We start from the raw sequence: 15736 nt of genomic DNA, 5'->3' as shown, positions 1-15736 counted from the left end.
CCTAATACACTAGAACAAGTTTAGTTACATGATTTGATGTCATCACTCAAAACTAGTTACCCATTAATCTATAATTCATTGAATTTGGTTTAATTCATGAAAAATTGTGTATAATGTTTTCTAAAAGTGTCTATAAGAGTTGAGTAGACGAGTAGGAAAACAAGAAATTTGCATAGGATTAGAGGAAATAAACAAAAAAGGTGGGTGATGCTAAACATCATGAGGTGTAGTAGAACCAAGTAGTTTGTCTTCTTCAAGTGAAATCTCACCCATTGGATGTGATTTGGTGATCTTGTTCCATTCATTCTCTACTCTGAAAAATACCCACTGAAAGCGTCTAAACATCTCCATGGCTGTAATTGTGAACACTGTTATGTAGTTGTGCCTCAAATGTGCTGATAATTTGTATGTCCATGCGCATCTCAGTACCAGATTGCTCCCTATCACCCAGAAATACACCTGCAACCTCGTAATATGTTGATAGTTTCAGATATCGCAATACGAAGAAAACAGAAGGCGGTTTTAATGGAAGCTGAGTCTCACCCATTGCCGGCCATATAAGAGATTTGATATGGCACTTGGACGGCTAAACTTGAATATCTTTGTGAAACCGCTGCATAACAGATATAAGTTATGTTATAATTGCAAATACTGTTTATTGGATCAGAAGGTGAAGTTTCATCCTATTACCTTAAGTCCCAATCTCGAGTTACATCCCAGTAAAATGAGTAAAGTGAGTTGATGACACTTGAGAAAAGCCAGAGTGGTCGGTAAAAGGATGTCCAGCTATCGGCCATCACATGATATTTAAGCGCAGAAAGGAAGATCACAGGCACTGCTGTTGAGTACTTCAGAGCTGGAAAAAGTTTCATGGATCATATATAAGATTGATGACAGGATAAGAAAATATATGGGACAATTTAACAACAATGCTTATAGGTTAGGCTTTTACCATTTAAAAGAGATGATTTTTCCTTTGTATCTTTGTATTGTCGAAGACATTGCAAAAGACGGCAAATGTAGGGGAAAACAAGAACCAATGGAATTGCAATTTGATGACTCCCACAGACAGCATCAGCTTCAAACCAAGCAATTGTTGCGACCTGAACGTCCAGGAAACCTCTTTAACGTCATATTGTCTCAACATTTCACAGCAAATAACACAGTATGAAACCCGTGTAGGTCAGACAGACACAACCAGGATTCAATTGGTTCATCAGCAAAACTAAGATAGAGAATATTTGGCTGATAAATCATATCCAAGTGTTTGGCAGTCTTTAGGGTAAATATTCCATAGCTACAGATTGAATCTATTTGTTCCAGATTATACAAAAGAATGGAACTAGTTCCTCCAGCCTAAGAAATTTCTAATCTATATTATATGTCACAAATAATGAATAGACTGAGTAAACCAATTACCTGTCTGTGCACCATTCGGCAGACGGAGCGCTCTAAGTCGGAAAATACCTGCATATAGTTACCAATGTCAATCATGAATGAGAATCAAGTATCAGCAGCACAATAGGTACAAATTAAAGTGCCAAAGAGATGTGGAACCAATTCCACTTGTAGTCCATTATCAAAGAAATCATAATTATTAGTAAGTAAGGAAGCTCTTTCGCAGAACTATTTGAAATTTCATACCTTTACCATGGAGGTCAGAATATCTGCCAAAAAGAAGTCTGGAAATGTAATTGGCTGTGAAACAAATAGACTCGTGTCAGATATCCAGGCTTAAAGGAATTTATACAAAATGTCCAGTATAATGTAAGATTTTGAAGAAAAAATATCCACACGACATTGATCAAGCATGACTCTTATAATTAAAACCTAGAGATTTGTCAATCGCAAGTTTAATTTCAATCAACAGCTTTTATCACTTTACCTGCAGTGGAAAAGCTATCCTCCATAATGTTCTCAGCAGGAAATATCGAGATGACAAGTAGAAAATATCGAACGGAAATATCAGAACCAAAGCAAAAGCAATGTACAGGAGCACCTGCATCAGTGACAACACACAACTTAGACATACCTTAGCAGATTTATCTGGCATGCAACAAAGAGGTAACAGAGAAAAGCAATAAGCATAACATTTCCAATAACGATTAGAAGAAGGACATAAAGCTAACCGGTTGTGAAGCTGCCAAAGATACTTCCCCATGAGAATACAAATATAGATACGCTGTCATGCTAGTTGGCACAATGATTGTCATCCACATGCTACACTGCAGCCAAATATTACACAATAGAGAAACAACAAGATCCAGACACTAACTGAGAACAATACGGAAACAGAGAAGTGTGTCTAACTATTATAGAAGCAATCTTCTTCTTCATATTGACAAAACCGGAAAAAAAAACAAAAACACTTGATATGAACTTAAATACCTTCCACATCTCTCTATGAGTAAGGTGGTTATGGTCAAGATCAAAGACTTTGGCATAATTGACACTTCCTTGAGAGAACACCCATAAATTCACTCCCCATAGCCAAACCATCATAGTCTGAAGTATTCAAACGCCACAAAACCAGACATATACTCAGATGAGAAAGAAAAAAAGCTAACAAAAGGCCAAAAGAGAGTATAAAGACTCTCTGAACTCACCACAAGAAGAAGAGGGTTGTAATAAAGAAAAGCTTCATACAAAAACAAATCCCGGAGATCAATACTCATTCTCATAACTGAATCCCATCCAATCTGTTCAAACAAGATACAATCATCATCCTCCCCTCAAACAAGATACAATCTTCAGAAATATAAAACATACACCAAAAGAACTCACCTTGCAGCAACACAGAGCCCAAAAAAGAAACAAAATAACCTGAAAAATGATCAAATCAAGCACATGACTTTCACAGAGCACACTTATAAAAAACCATCATTTTCAAAAAACAAACCTTAAATCTCCATAGGAAAATTGGAGAAGGAACCATTGTTGTAATATGAAGTGGTGAACTTGAACCTTTAAGGTCACCCATTTCTGATACACCACCACCAACACCTAAATAAACGTCTACACCTAAACACAACAAAAAGAACCCAAATTTAACAAATCACAAGTCCCATGTTCATAGATCTCTTTACAAGATCAGATTTTTTTTTTTCCACACATCATGCATTGTTTGAGAAAAGAAGAAACTGGGCTTACCAGGATCAATGAAAACAGATTTGCTACCAGATTTACGAAGATGAGGACTGGTCGAAGAGATTGTTGCTGGATTTTCAAACATGACCAGAGTTTCATGGTTATGTGGGTGTTCATAAAAATCGAATCTTTATACTTATAAGGAAGCTCTCATCATCGTCAAAGCCAGATCGATTGAGATACAGAGAAACCCAGAAGAGAGAAATTGGGAAATTTTTGTAGTATAGTCTTGTGTGAGGGTTTCGCCTTTGTGTAATTGTAGATCTTCAATTCCAACGCATTTGAGTAGAGATTAAGCGAAACTCTTCTTTTCTATTTTCTTTTTTTCCGTTAAGATTTAGAAAGACTCTTTTTTTTTATTATTATTATTATTTTTGTTAATTGTAATTATCATTTAGTAATTTTTTTTTGGGCTTCGTATGTTTAGGTCCACCATTGTTAGAGGAGTTATGTTAAGCATAATATCTAGCATCGCAAATAACTATGGTTATAATATTTGGTCATGATTTAAAACTATTATCCAAAATACTTAACCGATGTAATATTTACACTTTTTCCTATAAACTGTGTATAATATAAGATCTGATTAAAATATTTAACAAAACCCGTTTAATATGATTATAATATCATGATTAAATTAGATTTCAAATTCAGATTCAGGAGCACTAACATGATCTATTTCACTTGCTTTTGTTGGAGCATCCCATTTAAACATATAATATTCTCCTTGAAATTGTTTATTACGGATATAAACCCCTTCTTCTTTTGCTGTCCATCTACACACATTAGGATGCATTCCAGTGCATGTACCATCGATAAAATCTTTGTCTGGACGAAATGCATCAAAAACCATGTAGTGTTTGTAATTTGGTCCCTAAACACACAAAAATAAAATTAAAGTAATTGATTAAACTTATAGTAAAGTAAAATATATTATGGTGAGAAACTAAATTTAATTGAGTGACACTAAATTAACAAAGTTTTATAAAAACCAAGCCTATTATATAACATAAAATGCAAGAAATTAAACCAAAATTCCAAGTCAACTTGATAAAATTCCTCAATAATAATACTTAAAATGAATTTCTTACCTGCCATAAATTACACCAGTACAAAGTTTTTAGATGGATAGTAAATTTAAATTGGAAATTTTCACCGATATTAAGATAAATGATTGGAAATTATGAGTTTTGCTCTTGCAATGAACCCTTAGTTTCTTGTGAAATTGAAGTTGATTTACTATCTCGACATTGAATTTTCTGTAAAGAGGAGGCATCAAATAAGAGTTTATACAATCAAAGGAAATGAGGATAAGCAAAAAAAATAGCAAAGTTTTTCTCATTTTTATAATAAAATTTTTCATGGGCATAGATTTGTTACAATCTCTAACTTATAATATACACAAACAAAATACAAACGCTCATAATGATTTCACACACTTTAATTGTTGTCTCTTCTCTCTATTTAATGCTTTGATTTTTCTTAATATGACATTTAATAATCTACTATATTATTTTTGCAAGCATTTTTGGAGAAAATTTAATGCACATTTATTGCCAACAAATTTATTTTTTTCCTTAAAAGGTATTATGGGGCCGATTGGTAACGGCGGTTACTTGTGACTGTAGAGACTGTGACTGTAAAAACTTTTGATGTAGAGACTTTTGTTGTAGAAAGTAGAAACTTTGGCTCTAGACACTTTAACTGTTAAAAATTGAATTTGTTTTTTGCTATTATATATAATTTTTATAAATATATAATGATCAGTATTTATCCATATGTAACATAGTGACAAATAAATAAAGTTTATTATAATATAAGAAAATACAATCGTGATATTAAAAATATTAAATTTATAAAGAAAAGTGGATGTCAAAAGAAAGGAAAAAAAATGCTGATAATTAATTTACAAAAAAAAAGTTTAAAAAAAATATATATAAATCTATAGAGAGTTTCTAATTATTATAGGGAGAAGAAAAAAAAAAATTTTAAAACTTATTTGTTATAAAGTTTCTACAGCCGTAATATTGAGCCTTTAAGAATAAAGAGAAAATAAAGAAGGAAAAAAATAAAGTGGCTTTAAAGGTTTTAAAAAAATAAAAGTAAAAAAATCTTGATTGGCAAAAATATAGCTGTTAAGACTTTAAAATTGTTTTAAAGCCTTAAAAGTCACAACCAATCGGCCCCTATGTTAGAGGTTAGTTTTGAACCCGAGTTGTATTGATACCAATGCAACTCTTTTACCACTACATCAATATATTTTTATTATCATGTAAACATGTCGTGTATATATATATTTTGAAAATGGGTTAATATTATTATGCGAAATACATATGAAATAAATTATTACAAATTATGTTTATTTTAAAATTAACATTTATATGCGGATTGTATGAGGGGATATGTTTGAATCGATATTTTTTTTTGAATAATCAAAGAGGTTCTGGGCCGAAGCCCATACATCCCCTCAGGCCCGAAACCAAAGCATGTTATATGGTTTCGTCCCAAGTACTACTCGAACCGGCGACCTCTAAGCTTTTGCCAGAGATCTTTACCAATTGAACTATTAGCACTTGGTCGTTTGAATCGATATTACTAAGGGGAATTATCTTAAATACCACTAAAATGGGTATTTTTGGAATACCACTAAAATAAGTATTTTTCCAAAAATACCATTATGAAGTTTATTTTCCAAAAATACCACTTGAGTTTTTAACATTCAAAAATACCACTTGAGTTTTGAGAGAATTTATCCCTTTGTCAAACTTTATCAAAAAAATCACTAAAAATGTTTAAATTTATCCAAATATGTGTGTAAGCTTATAAATATACATACACATTACCTTTGTTTGTGTATAAAAATTTATTTATTTCATTGTCCTACAAATTGGAATGATAATTATATTAAAAAAATATTTTGTTACAATAATTACATACTTTTGAAAATAAAATAAATATACATGAATATGTGAGAAAGAAACAAACATCTAAAGTAAAAGAATGAAGATGATTTTTTACTTGATTTTCTTATGGTGTGATGGTCGGAAATCAATATTTTTGAATCTCATCGATAAAGTAATTTTCTTATAGCCATAAAAAATTATCATACATATGTATTATACATTTAACAGTATAAGAAAACAATGAAGAAATGAAGAAGTACATAAAACAAAGATAAAATAGAATTGAAAACAAAATTTTAAACCAAATATATAATCAAACTCTTACAATGATATCTTAATTGAACTTTCAACCCATGCAAGAACATTAAAAATAAAACAAAGAAAATATTGAGGGTATCAAATATGGTGGAGGAGGATGTAAGAATGAGTATTTATAGGATAAAATATGATGTAATTTATATTTCTAAAATAATCAAATTAGAGGAGTTATAATTATAATTTATAGTGTGTTAATTGTAATTTAATGGAGGAAACAAATAGTCAATTCACAAGTTATATAATTTCAGTTACAATTTAGTAGTAATGTGTGGATTTCAAGTATGAACTAAAGTATATGATTAAATGTGTTAGATATTTGGTTTAATTATAAATAAATATTATAATTAAAAAATAAATGCTAAATGGACCAATAAGGATAGAGTGAAACCTTAAAAATTCCCAAAAAATAATTTTATTTTTTAAACTCTTTTCATATTTCTCTTAATTTAAGTTATATTTCTAGGTTTAGTTATATTTTTCATCCATTTAGTATATATAATAGATAGAAAATTGAATATTAAATTGTTTTTTAGATAGGAAATCAAGTATAAAATTCAAAGTTAACAAAAATTATAATGTTCTTTAAATTATTACATGTTGAATCACAAACTAAATATAAGGATCATTATTCTTAAAATAATGTCTTACAAATTGGTTTGGTAATTACATAACAAACAATAATTTTGTTAAAAAATTACATACTTTTGAAATTAAAATAAATATACATGAATATGTGAGAAAGAAACAAACATCCAAAGTAAAAGATCTAAGATGGTTTCTTTACTTGATTTTCTTATTGTGCAATGGTCAGAATTCAATATTTTTGAATCCCATCAATAAAATAATTTTCTTATAACCATAAATTATTATATATATATATATATATTACATTTAAAAATATTAAAAAACAATGAAGAAATGAAAAATACATATAAACAAAAAATAAATAAAATTGAAAACAAAAGTTTAAACCAAATATTTAATCAAACTCTTTCAATGACATCTTAATTGAGTTTTCACCCCATGCAAGAACTTTTTTTTAAAAAAAACAAAGAAAATAATGAAGATATGAGATATGGTAGAGGAGGATGTGAGAATGGCTATTTATTGGATAAGAAATTATGTAAGTTACATTTTTAAATTAATTAAATTAGAGGAGTCATAATTATAATTTATAGTGTGTTTAATTGAAATTTAATAAAAAACCAATTTACTTATAAAAATTTATATAATTTTCAGTTACATTATAGTAGTAAGTGTGGATTTAAAGTATGAATTAATGTATATGATTAAATGTGTTTTTTGGTAAATAAATATTAAATTTTTAATAAAATATATATAAAATGGAGCATAAAGAGAGAGTGAAACCTTATATATATATATATATATATATATATATATATAATTAACTTCTTTCATTTTCTTTGTCATTTGTTTATAACTTATGGTGTAATTTAATTTTGTATTGAATGATTATCATAAACATTTACTTATATATATGTTTTTTTTAAATGAAGGGATTAAATGTTTTTCCACCAATAAGGAGAGAGTGGAATCTTATATATAATTAACTCCTTTCATTTTCTTTGCCATTTGTTTATAACTTATGGTGTAATTAAATTTTGTATTGAATGATTATCATAAACATTTATATATATATATATATATATATATATATATATGTTTTTTTAAATGAAGAGCTTAAATGTTTTTCCACCAATAAGGAGAGAGTGGAACCTTATATATATATATATGAGAAATTTACGGGATCGGTATTTAATCGGAAAGGTATTGTCCAATTAAGCATTTATCTCTGTCCTTATAGAATTGGGCATTTGTTAGCATTGTTCAATTACAAGTTTAGCCTCTGTTATTGTACACCTTATTGTCGGTTTTCTTTTCCCGACGATTTGCTTTTTATCCATCTCCGACATAGATGACGTTATCCCACATCAATGCAACTCACCTGTAATTGCTTCTGTTCTCTGCTTTACACGATTTTATTTCAATCCTCTGATATTTGCTCTCTATAATTGTACCCAGAAATCTTCACTTACATCTCTCGTTTGTTGAACCTCATCTTACTCTTACTCCCAACCGATCTCCTCTGTTCATTTACTCGATCGGAAACTTGTGGATTTGCTACTCGAATTGCAGGTGAATCTTACTTCAGTCTGATCTCCTTTGTTCATTTCGTTGTCCCGCACCGTATATTGTTCCTTAAATCCGTTTCTTACTGTTCTCCTCTTTTTAGGTTTCATCGGGGAGCATGTCTTCCTCTCCTCCTCAATCTAGCAGTTCAGCCTCACCGGGTAAAAGCTTACACTTCCTCTTGGTTTACTATCTGATGACGTAGTTCTCTTATTTTGTTGCTTACTTAGTTGACCTATCTCAATTTCAAAGTCCATGCGCTTCAAAGTATTATGAAATTGCTTCTTATATGTTGTCTTTGTGCCTTTGTGTTATACTGTATCTCTCGGTTTTCATCTGACTTTACCGTTAGGGTTTAGGTAATCAATGCCTAAAGAGTTTACTGGATTGCTTGCTCTCTATGGTTTTCTCAACTTGATGTTCAATATACATATCTTATTTCAATATGTTCGGTTACTTATCTCATATTGCTTGGGTTGAATCCACATGTTGCTCTTAGGGTTTAGTTAACCTCTTATTTGACCATATGTTCTGTCTTTTATCTAGTTCATATGTGTGGTTACTAATCTCATCGTCCTCGGGTTCCATCAGTCTGCTGCCCTTAGGGTTTAGTTAACCTCTTCTTTCACCATATGTTATGTCTTTTATTTTATTTCAATATGTTTGGTTACTTAGCTCATTGTTCTTGGGTTGAATCTACCTGTTGCCCTTTGGGTTTAGTAAACCTCTTCTTTCACCATATGTTCTCTCTTTTATCTACTTCATATCTGCGGTTACTTATCTCATCGTGCTTGGGTTCCATCAGTCTGCTGCCCTTAGGGTTTAGTAAACCTCTTCTTTCACCATATGTTCTCTCTTTTATCTAGTTCATATGTGCGGTTACTTATCTGGTCTTGCTTGCGTTGAATCCACATGTTGCTCTTAGGGTTTAGTTAACCTCTTATTTGACCATATGTTATGTCTTTTATTTTATTTCAATATGTTTGGTTACTTATCTCATCATGCTTGGGTTCCATCAGTCTGCTGCCCTTTGGGTTTAGTGTACCTCTTCTTTCACCATATGTTCTCTCTTTTATCTAGTTCATATCTGCGGTTACTTATCTGGTCCTGCTTGGGTTCCATCAGTATATTACCCTTAGGGTTTAGTTAACTTAATCTTTCACCATATGTTCTGTGTTGTATATGGGTTCCACTCTGTTCTCCTTAGGGTTTAGTTAACTTATTCTTTCACCATATGTTCTGTGTTGTATATGGGTTCCACTCTGTTCTCCTTAGGGTTTAGTTAACTTATTCTTTCACAATATGTTCTGTGTTGTATATAGTTCAAAAGTCGTTCTCAATATGTCTGTTTGCTTTTCAAAACTATTTTTAAGCAGACTTTACTAACTTTTTCTGTGATTGTTAGTGGGTTGAATCTACATGTTCCCCTTAGGGTTTAGTTAACAGATTCTTTCAGCATCTTCAAACAATTCTATCTGGTTCATTACTTATTTCATTTTGCTTGGCTTCTATCAGTATGTTCCTCTTAGGGTTTAGTTAACTTAATCTTTCACCATATGTTCTGTGTTGTATATGGGTTCCACTCTGTTCTCCTTAGGGTTTAGTTAACTTATTCTTTCACCATATGTTCTGTGTTGTATATGGGTTCCACTCTGTTCTCCTTAGGGTTTAGTTAACTTATTCTTTCACAATATGTTCTGTGTTGTATATAGTTCAAAAGTCGTTCTCAATATGTCTGTTTGCTTTTCAAAACTATTTTTAAGCAGACTTTACTAACTTTTTCTGTGATTGTTAGTGGGTTGAATCTACATGTTCCCCTTAGGGTTTAGTTAACAGATTCTTTCAGCATCTTCAAACAATTCTATCTGGTTCATTACTTATTTCATTTTGCTTGGCTTCTATCAGTATGTTCCTCTTAGGGTTTAGTTAACTTAATCTTTCACCATATGTTCTGTGTTGTATATGGGTTGCAGTCTGCTCCCCTTAAGGTGTAGTTAACTTATTATTTCACCATGTGTTCTGTCTTTTATGTAGTTCAAAAGCTGTTCTCAATATGTCTGTTTTGCTTTTCAATAAGCAGACTTTACTAACTTTTTATGGTGGTGTGCTTGGGTTGAATCTACATGTTGCCCTTAGGGTTTAGTTAACTTATTCTTTCACCATCTTCAAACTCTTCTATCTGGTTCATATGTTCGTTACTTATTTCATTTTGCTTGGCTTCCATCAGTATGTTCTCCTTAGGGTTTACTTAACTTATTCTTTCACCATCTTCTCTGTCTTTTATCTACTTCATATGTATGGTTACTTACTCAATTGAATGTTCAATTAGTCTGTTGCAGTTAACTTATTCTTACACCATCTTTTATGTTTTTTATCTACTTTATATGTCATCTTCCATCTTCTCTATCTGTATTTGTCTTATTGTCAACGTGTGCGATTGCTTTAAAAATAATATTTGTTTGAAGACTTTCCTAACTTTATGCTGTCGTTATTTTTCTCAGGGGACCTACCTCAAAGGATATTTGATGTTGATTGTTATCCAGGTCACGTAGTTCGTATTAACTCATATTCAAGACCACGTTACCTAGTAGACATTTTAGATATCCTAGCTGGCTTGCCTGAGCTACAGACGTTGTTGGCATCTCCCCTTGGTAAACTTTTCTCGTTGCATGTTCGATATTGCTCCTTATCTGGCCAGTTAGTCCATCAAATGTTATGTAGACAACTTTGTACTCCTCACAGTGATGCATTGTGTTTTGTCTATGGTGGCCAACCTTTACGTTTCTCTTTGGTGGAATTCGAACAATTGACTGGGCTTTCATGTGCGTCGTCTCCACCGACAACAGATATATTGGCTGCTTTTGTTGTCTTCACCGTTGTATCAGTAGCACTAGCAACAGCTCCCCAACCACCAATACCTGCTCCTAATCGGCCTCTGCTTGATAACCCCACATCATTACTAGCTGGGAATAGCGTACGCCTAAGACCTTCTCGAGTTGTCCTCTCAGTATTCCTTTCAGTATTCCTTTCAGGGCTTTGTGAAGGAACAAATTCTATGCTATAAAACCTGATCGGCGGATTAGTTTCATCTACATCATCTCCCTGCAAATCATATCACCAGGTTTGCTAACACATATCTTCCTCAAGCTCATCCCACCATTACCATCAACTGAACAAACTTCCAAAGACAGCAACAAATGTAAGTGAATGCAACTTCTACGAACATTCATAAAGTTCCTTAGACCGACTGTGCTAGTAATAATAACTGGAGGTCTGCGGTTGACTGAGAACATAGATAGCTGAGATGGAAGCCAGTAACTCAGTTTTGGCATCATTTGCATTGTCTGCAGCTCAAACTCATCACTAACATGGCGAACCAGTGATTCACAGCTCATCGACATCCTCATAGCCACATTCCTTGCATAACATTCTTTAGCAAGAACGAAATCCCAGATTCCAGCTTCAATTCCCAACTGCCTGCAACGACAATCACTACGACATCCTCCGACTGTAAAACAAAAAAAGACCAGAGAGTTAGACACACATCAAAGAGCAATCACGACATAAAACATATTACTGTGAAACGTTGTATTCAACTTAGGCATCTGACAACTACATAAGGAAGAGTTCTAACTACCTCAAATACTACCGCACTGATAAAAGTACCAAAGAAGACAAACCAAGGTTATTCAAGAAAAGTTAGAAAAAGTGTATGCAGAACAAGGAACTACTAAGATTCGTAATAACAGAGTAAGGATATGGTTACTAACCTCATCGTTCATAACTCCTTCTCTCTATCAGACGGTTATTCGTTAACGAATTACTCGGTTCTTCTTTGGTAAATTTTTTTCCCCCTTTCTCAAACTGTCCACAGAAAACCAAATACTCAAATATATCCTCAACAATCGACGTTGTAACCCATACATCTACTGCTCCCACGAGACACATCATCAATTACCATCCACAAAAACCCAAAACAGTTGAATAACATCAAATCGCCGGAGCAGTTACCGAGTTTCAAGCCGATTCAAATCACGCGCACGACGAAAGAGGGCAATAGCGTCATTTCGAAACTTAAAAAATGCCCTAATCTGGAAGGACGGATAGAAATGCCCAATTTGAAAGATTTTGGGCAATAAAGGCCCAATTAGACAATAACCCCATATATATAATTAACTCCTTTCATTTTCTTTGCCATTTGTTTATAACTTATGGTGTAATTTAATTTTGTATTGAATGATTATCATAAACATTTTGTATTGAATGATTATCACAAATAAAGGCCCAATTAGACAATAACCCCATATATATATATGTTTTTTTTTAAATGAAGGGCTTAAATGTTTTTCCACCAATAAGGAGAAAGTGGGACTTTACTTTTATATGTATGATTCTGCAAGGTTTTTGTGCAAAATGTACTGGCCTCATTTATTGCAAAAATATTTATTTTTTTCCCTTAAAAATAATATGCTGGAGGAAGGATTCTAACCCGGAATATGTTGACGAAAGGTTGTTTAAAGCTTCTACACCAAGAGGTCTGGGGTTCGACGTCCAGGTAATGCGATTTATTTAATTTGCAGATCAAAGAGATAAGCTTACAGGAGATCTATAACAATGCACAATTAGAGCCGTTCGCCGTGATTCTACGCATGGAGAAAGAGATGTCGTCAGGAAAAGGTGTAATTTGTGGTAAATCTAAAAGGGTCGGACAGAATTGTCGGTAGTAGAATCGTCATTGTAACAATTCTCATAATTTGCAATAAATAATCAATCAAGAGTTAAAAAAAAAGAAGGATTCTAACCCGGAATATGTTGATATAAAAGAAGCTTCATTTTTTTTTGAAAACAGATTTATATAATTTCTTACAACTAATTATCTGACACGTGTCAACATCTTATCAATTCAATTAACACGTGTCACAATCTTATTAATGACTAGCTTTGAAAACACAACTTTATATAATAAGATAGTCTAGTACTAGTAAAAACAATTCCTATAGCCACTTGGCTATTTTTCTCAAATGAAATCCGATCGGGTATTTCATAGTATCCATACCCGAACCGAACTGCTTATTACAGGTCGGATCCGGGTTTGGGTTTCGGATGCGGTTAATATGCTCAGGCCTAGGTTAAATCTTAAAACACTTAACATTCAAATTATATAACTTTAATACTAAACTAAAACCCGTAAAAACCAACATCATATGACGTAAAACTAAAACATTGTCCCGAGATGTATTGCATACCGAGAGGAAGCATTGTACATATTAATCATCTACAAAATTAATCCACCAAAGTTCTTCTTCTCTTCATTGACTCGATCATCGAATAATAACAAATTCTCTCATGAATGTGAATTGAAGTTGTAAATTGGAAATCATTCAACTCTGGTTCTCAACTAAAACCAGTTGAATCTCTATTATGAACCAAAACTACAAATCCTTGCTTCTTAGAATCGAAGGTTCATCTTCTCTTACGTCAACAACATGTTGGATTGATAAAAGGTTAATTGCCCTAAGTATTACTAATTCATATGTTCATCTAAGTGGTTGTTATAATCTGTAGTTCTATACTAGTATTTTTGAAAAATATTTTAGAAATACATCCTCATTTTCAAAAACAAATATAATGTATGTCTTGCTATATCCATATTTAAACAACTTAGCAAAATAATTCTCCCTTCTATCCATATTACAAAACATATTTAAAATATTTAACATTAATTATAAAATTTAAAATATCCACATATTGTTCCAAAATTAATAATATAGATAAATATAATATTTTTCAAGATTTAAAATTAGAATTATCATCTTTGTTTGAGTTTATTTTTTAAATCGTTTTGAACCATCATAAAATACAAAATGTTAGTAAAACACTATTTCTTTTGCATGCACTGTTATTCGAAGTTTTAAAAAGGGAAATTTTTAATCAATATATTAGAAGTGTGTGTTCATCGTTCCACATTAGTTAACATATTTAGAGAATGATTCAAAGTCATATTATAAATAAGATCATAATAAATCCAAATCATAATGGGCAGGAAGTTTCACTTCATAACATACAAAATTCAGAAATATATATATATATATATATATATATATATGGTTTAGTTCGGTTAACAAAATTAAACTTTTAAATTTTTACTATATATAGTTAATTTTAGAAATTTAAGAATTTAAAACTGTTATAATTTGTATATCTAAACTTAATAAAAAGTTTAAAATTATAAGTATTTAAACATACCAAATATCAAAAATGACACAGACGAATTATAATATTGTTGGATATGTTGTATAATGGAAAGAGTGAACCAATATTACGGGTTAAATCCTCATTTTAATATACTTTCACATGACCTATATAGTACATGTTAAAATAACACATATATGTTATATTGCAGGGCATGTTGCATAAATGGAAGAGTTTGAATCGATATTATGGGTTAAATCCACATTTTTACTATCTTTTCACAAGTTAATCAACCGTATTATGTAATCTTAATAATTACTAGGGATGGACCCGCACGTACGTGTGGGGTTGATTTCAAAAGTTCGTATTACATACGTGCGTGCGGAGTTGATTTCAATATATTACATACATGCAAGGTTAAGTTTGTAAACATATTTTTAAATAATAGTATTTAATTCATAATTAGAAGAATTCGTACCAGTTTCATGTTGTTTTTAATTCGATTTAGATAAAGAAATTATCAGATTTGTTTTTGTTAAGTTAAGAACATTACATAAAAGAGAAATAGTAAAAAAAACCAAAAATGTGACTATTTCATAACCGTAGAGTCCCATCCATATATATCATGCTTTTCCATCTTACAATAGTGGTTTGAATACTCATTTGAGATTATATATTTTAGTCTAACATATAAAAACAATAGGTAAGAGATTCAGAGCCACACATACGTTTGCTTTGCTTTCTTCAAATTTTTGAATGTTTGAAATAATAATCGCTTTAAATCGACATGATAGCGGACACGGATCAAGTGTAAACCTGATTAGTGATATTCTAGATTTCTACATAAATCGTAAACTATCAAACCAGGTAAAAACAACAAAAAACACTAAAAATTCTTGAAACAAATGACCTAAATATAGTTGTCAAGCGAGTTAAACTCGTCCGCTATGTCTGGCCTGCAACGAACTAAAATATTTTAACCCGCAAAAAACCCGTTATCAAAATTCACATGAGTAAATAGTATC

General features: G+C 31.5%; 2 protein-coding genes and 1 pseudogene across 7 annotated transcripts; 1 reads left to right on the top strand and 2 right to left on the bottom strand.

Annotated features, from left to right (window-relative positions):
• Window positions 1-44: 44 nt before the first annotated feature.
• On the bottom strand, window positions 45-3435 carry LOC17879911 (SPX and EXS domain-containing protein 1). Its single transcript, XM_006283621.2, has 13 exons — window positions 3151-3435; window positions 2900-3021; window positions 2785-2823; window positions 2607-2699; window positions 2389-2505; window positions 2130-2225; window positions 1886-1999; window positions 1645-1698; window positions 1420-1467; window positions 953-1103; window positions 691-856; window positions 544-613; window positions 45-459 (listed from the first exon to the last, which is right to left on the bottom strand). The coding sequence occupies exons 1-13, from the start codon at window positions 3230-3232 to the stop codon at window positions 211-213; spliced, it is 1401 nt and encodes a 466-aa protein (XP_006283683.1). The 5' UTR covers window positions 3233-3435; the 3' UTR covers window positions 45-210.
• A 279-nt stretch (window positions 3436-3714) lies between these two features.
• LOC111829708 lies at window positions 3715-4508 on the bottom strand (annotated as a pseudogene).
• Window positions 4509-8204: 3696 nt separating this feature from the next.
• Window positions 8205-12155, top strand: LOC111829561. 6 transcript variants are annotated; one of them, XR_002832933.1, is made up of 4 exons: window positions 8205-8525; window positions 8623-8680; window positions 11021-11718; window positions 11870-12155. XR_002832933.1 is itself a non-coding variant. In XM_023778887.1 (4 exons), exons 1-4 carry the CDS (start codon window positions 8305-8307, stop codon window positions 11069-11071), a joined length of 255 nt encoding a protein of 84 aa, XP_023634655.1. In that variant the 5' UTR covers window positions 8205-8304; the 3' UTR covers window positions 11072-12155. The 6 variants fall into 6 exon arrangements, 4 of the variants coding, with proteins under 4 accessions (XP_023634655.1, XP_023634654.1, XP_023634653.1 ...); XR_002832932.1 differs by having other exon boundaries at window positions 11815-12155; XM_023778887.1 differs by having other exon boundaries at window positions 8205-8336; window positions 8412-8525; window positions 11021-12155.
• Window positions 12156-15736: the final 3581 nt, after the last annotated feature.

This window comes from Capsella rubella, unplaced genomic scaffold (genome assembly GCF_000375325.1).
Source record: "Capsella rubella cultivar Monte Gargano unplaced genomic scaffold, Caprub1_0 scaffold_7, whole genome shotgun sequence".
Classification (NCBI taxonomy): Eukaryota; Viridiplantae; Streptophyta; class Magnoliopsida; order Brassicales; family Brassicaceae; genus Capsella; species Capsella rubella.
The sequence above is the reverse complement of the archived record's forward strand: the minus strand, read 5'-3'. Positions and strand labels throughout refer to the sequence as shown.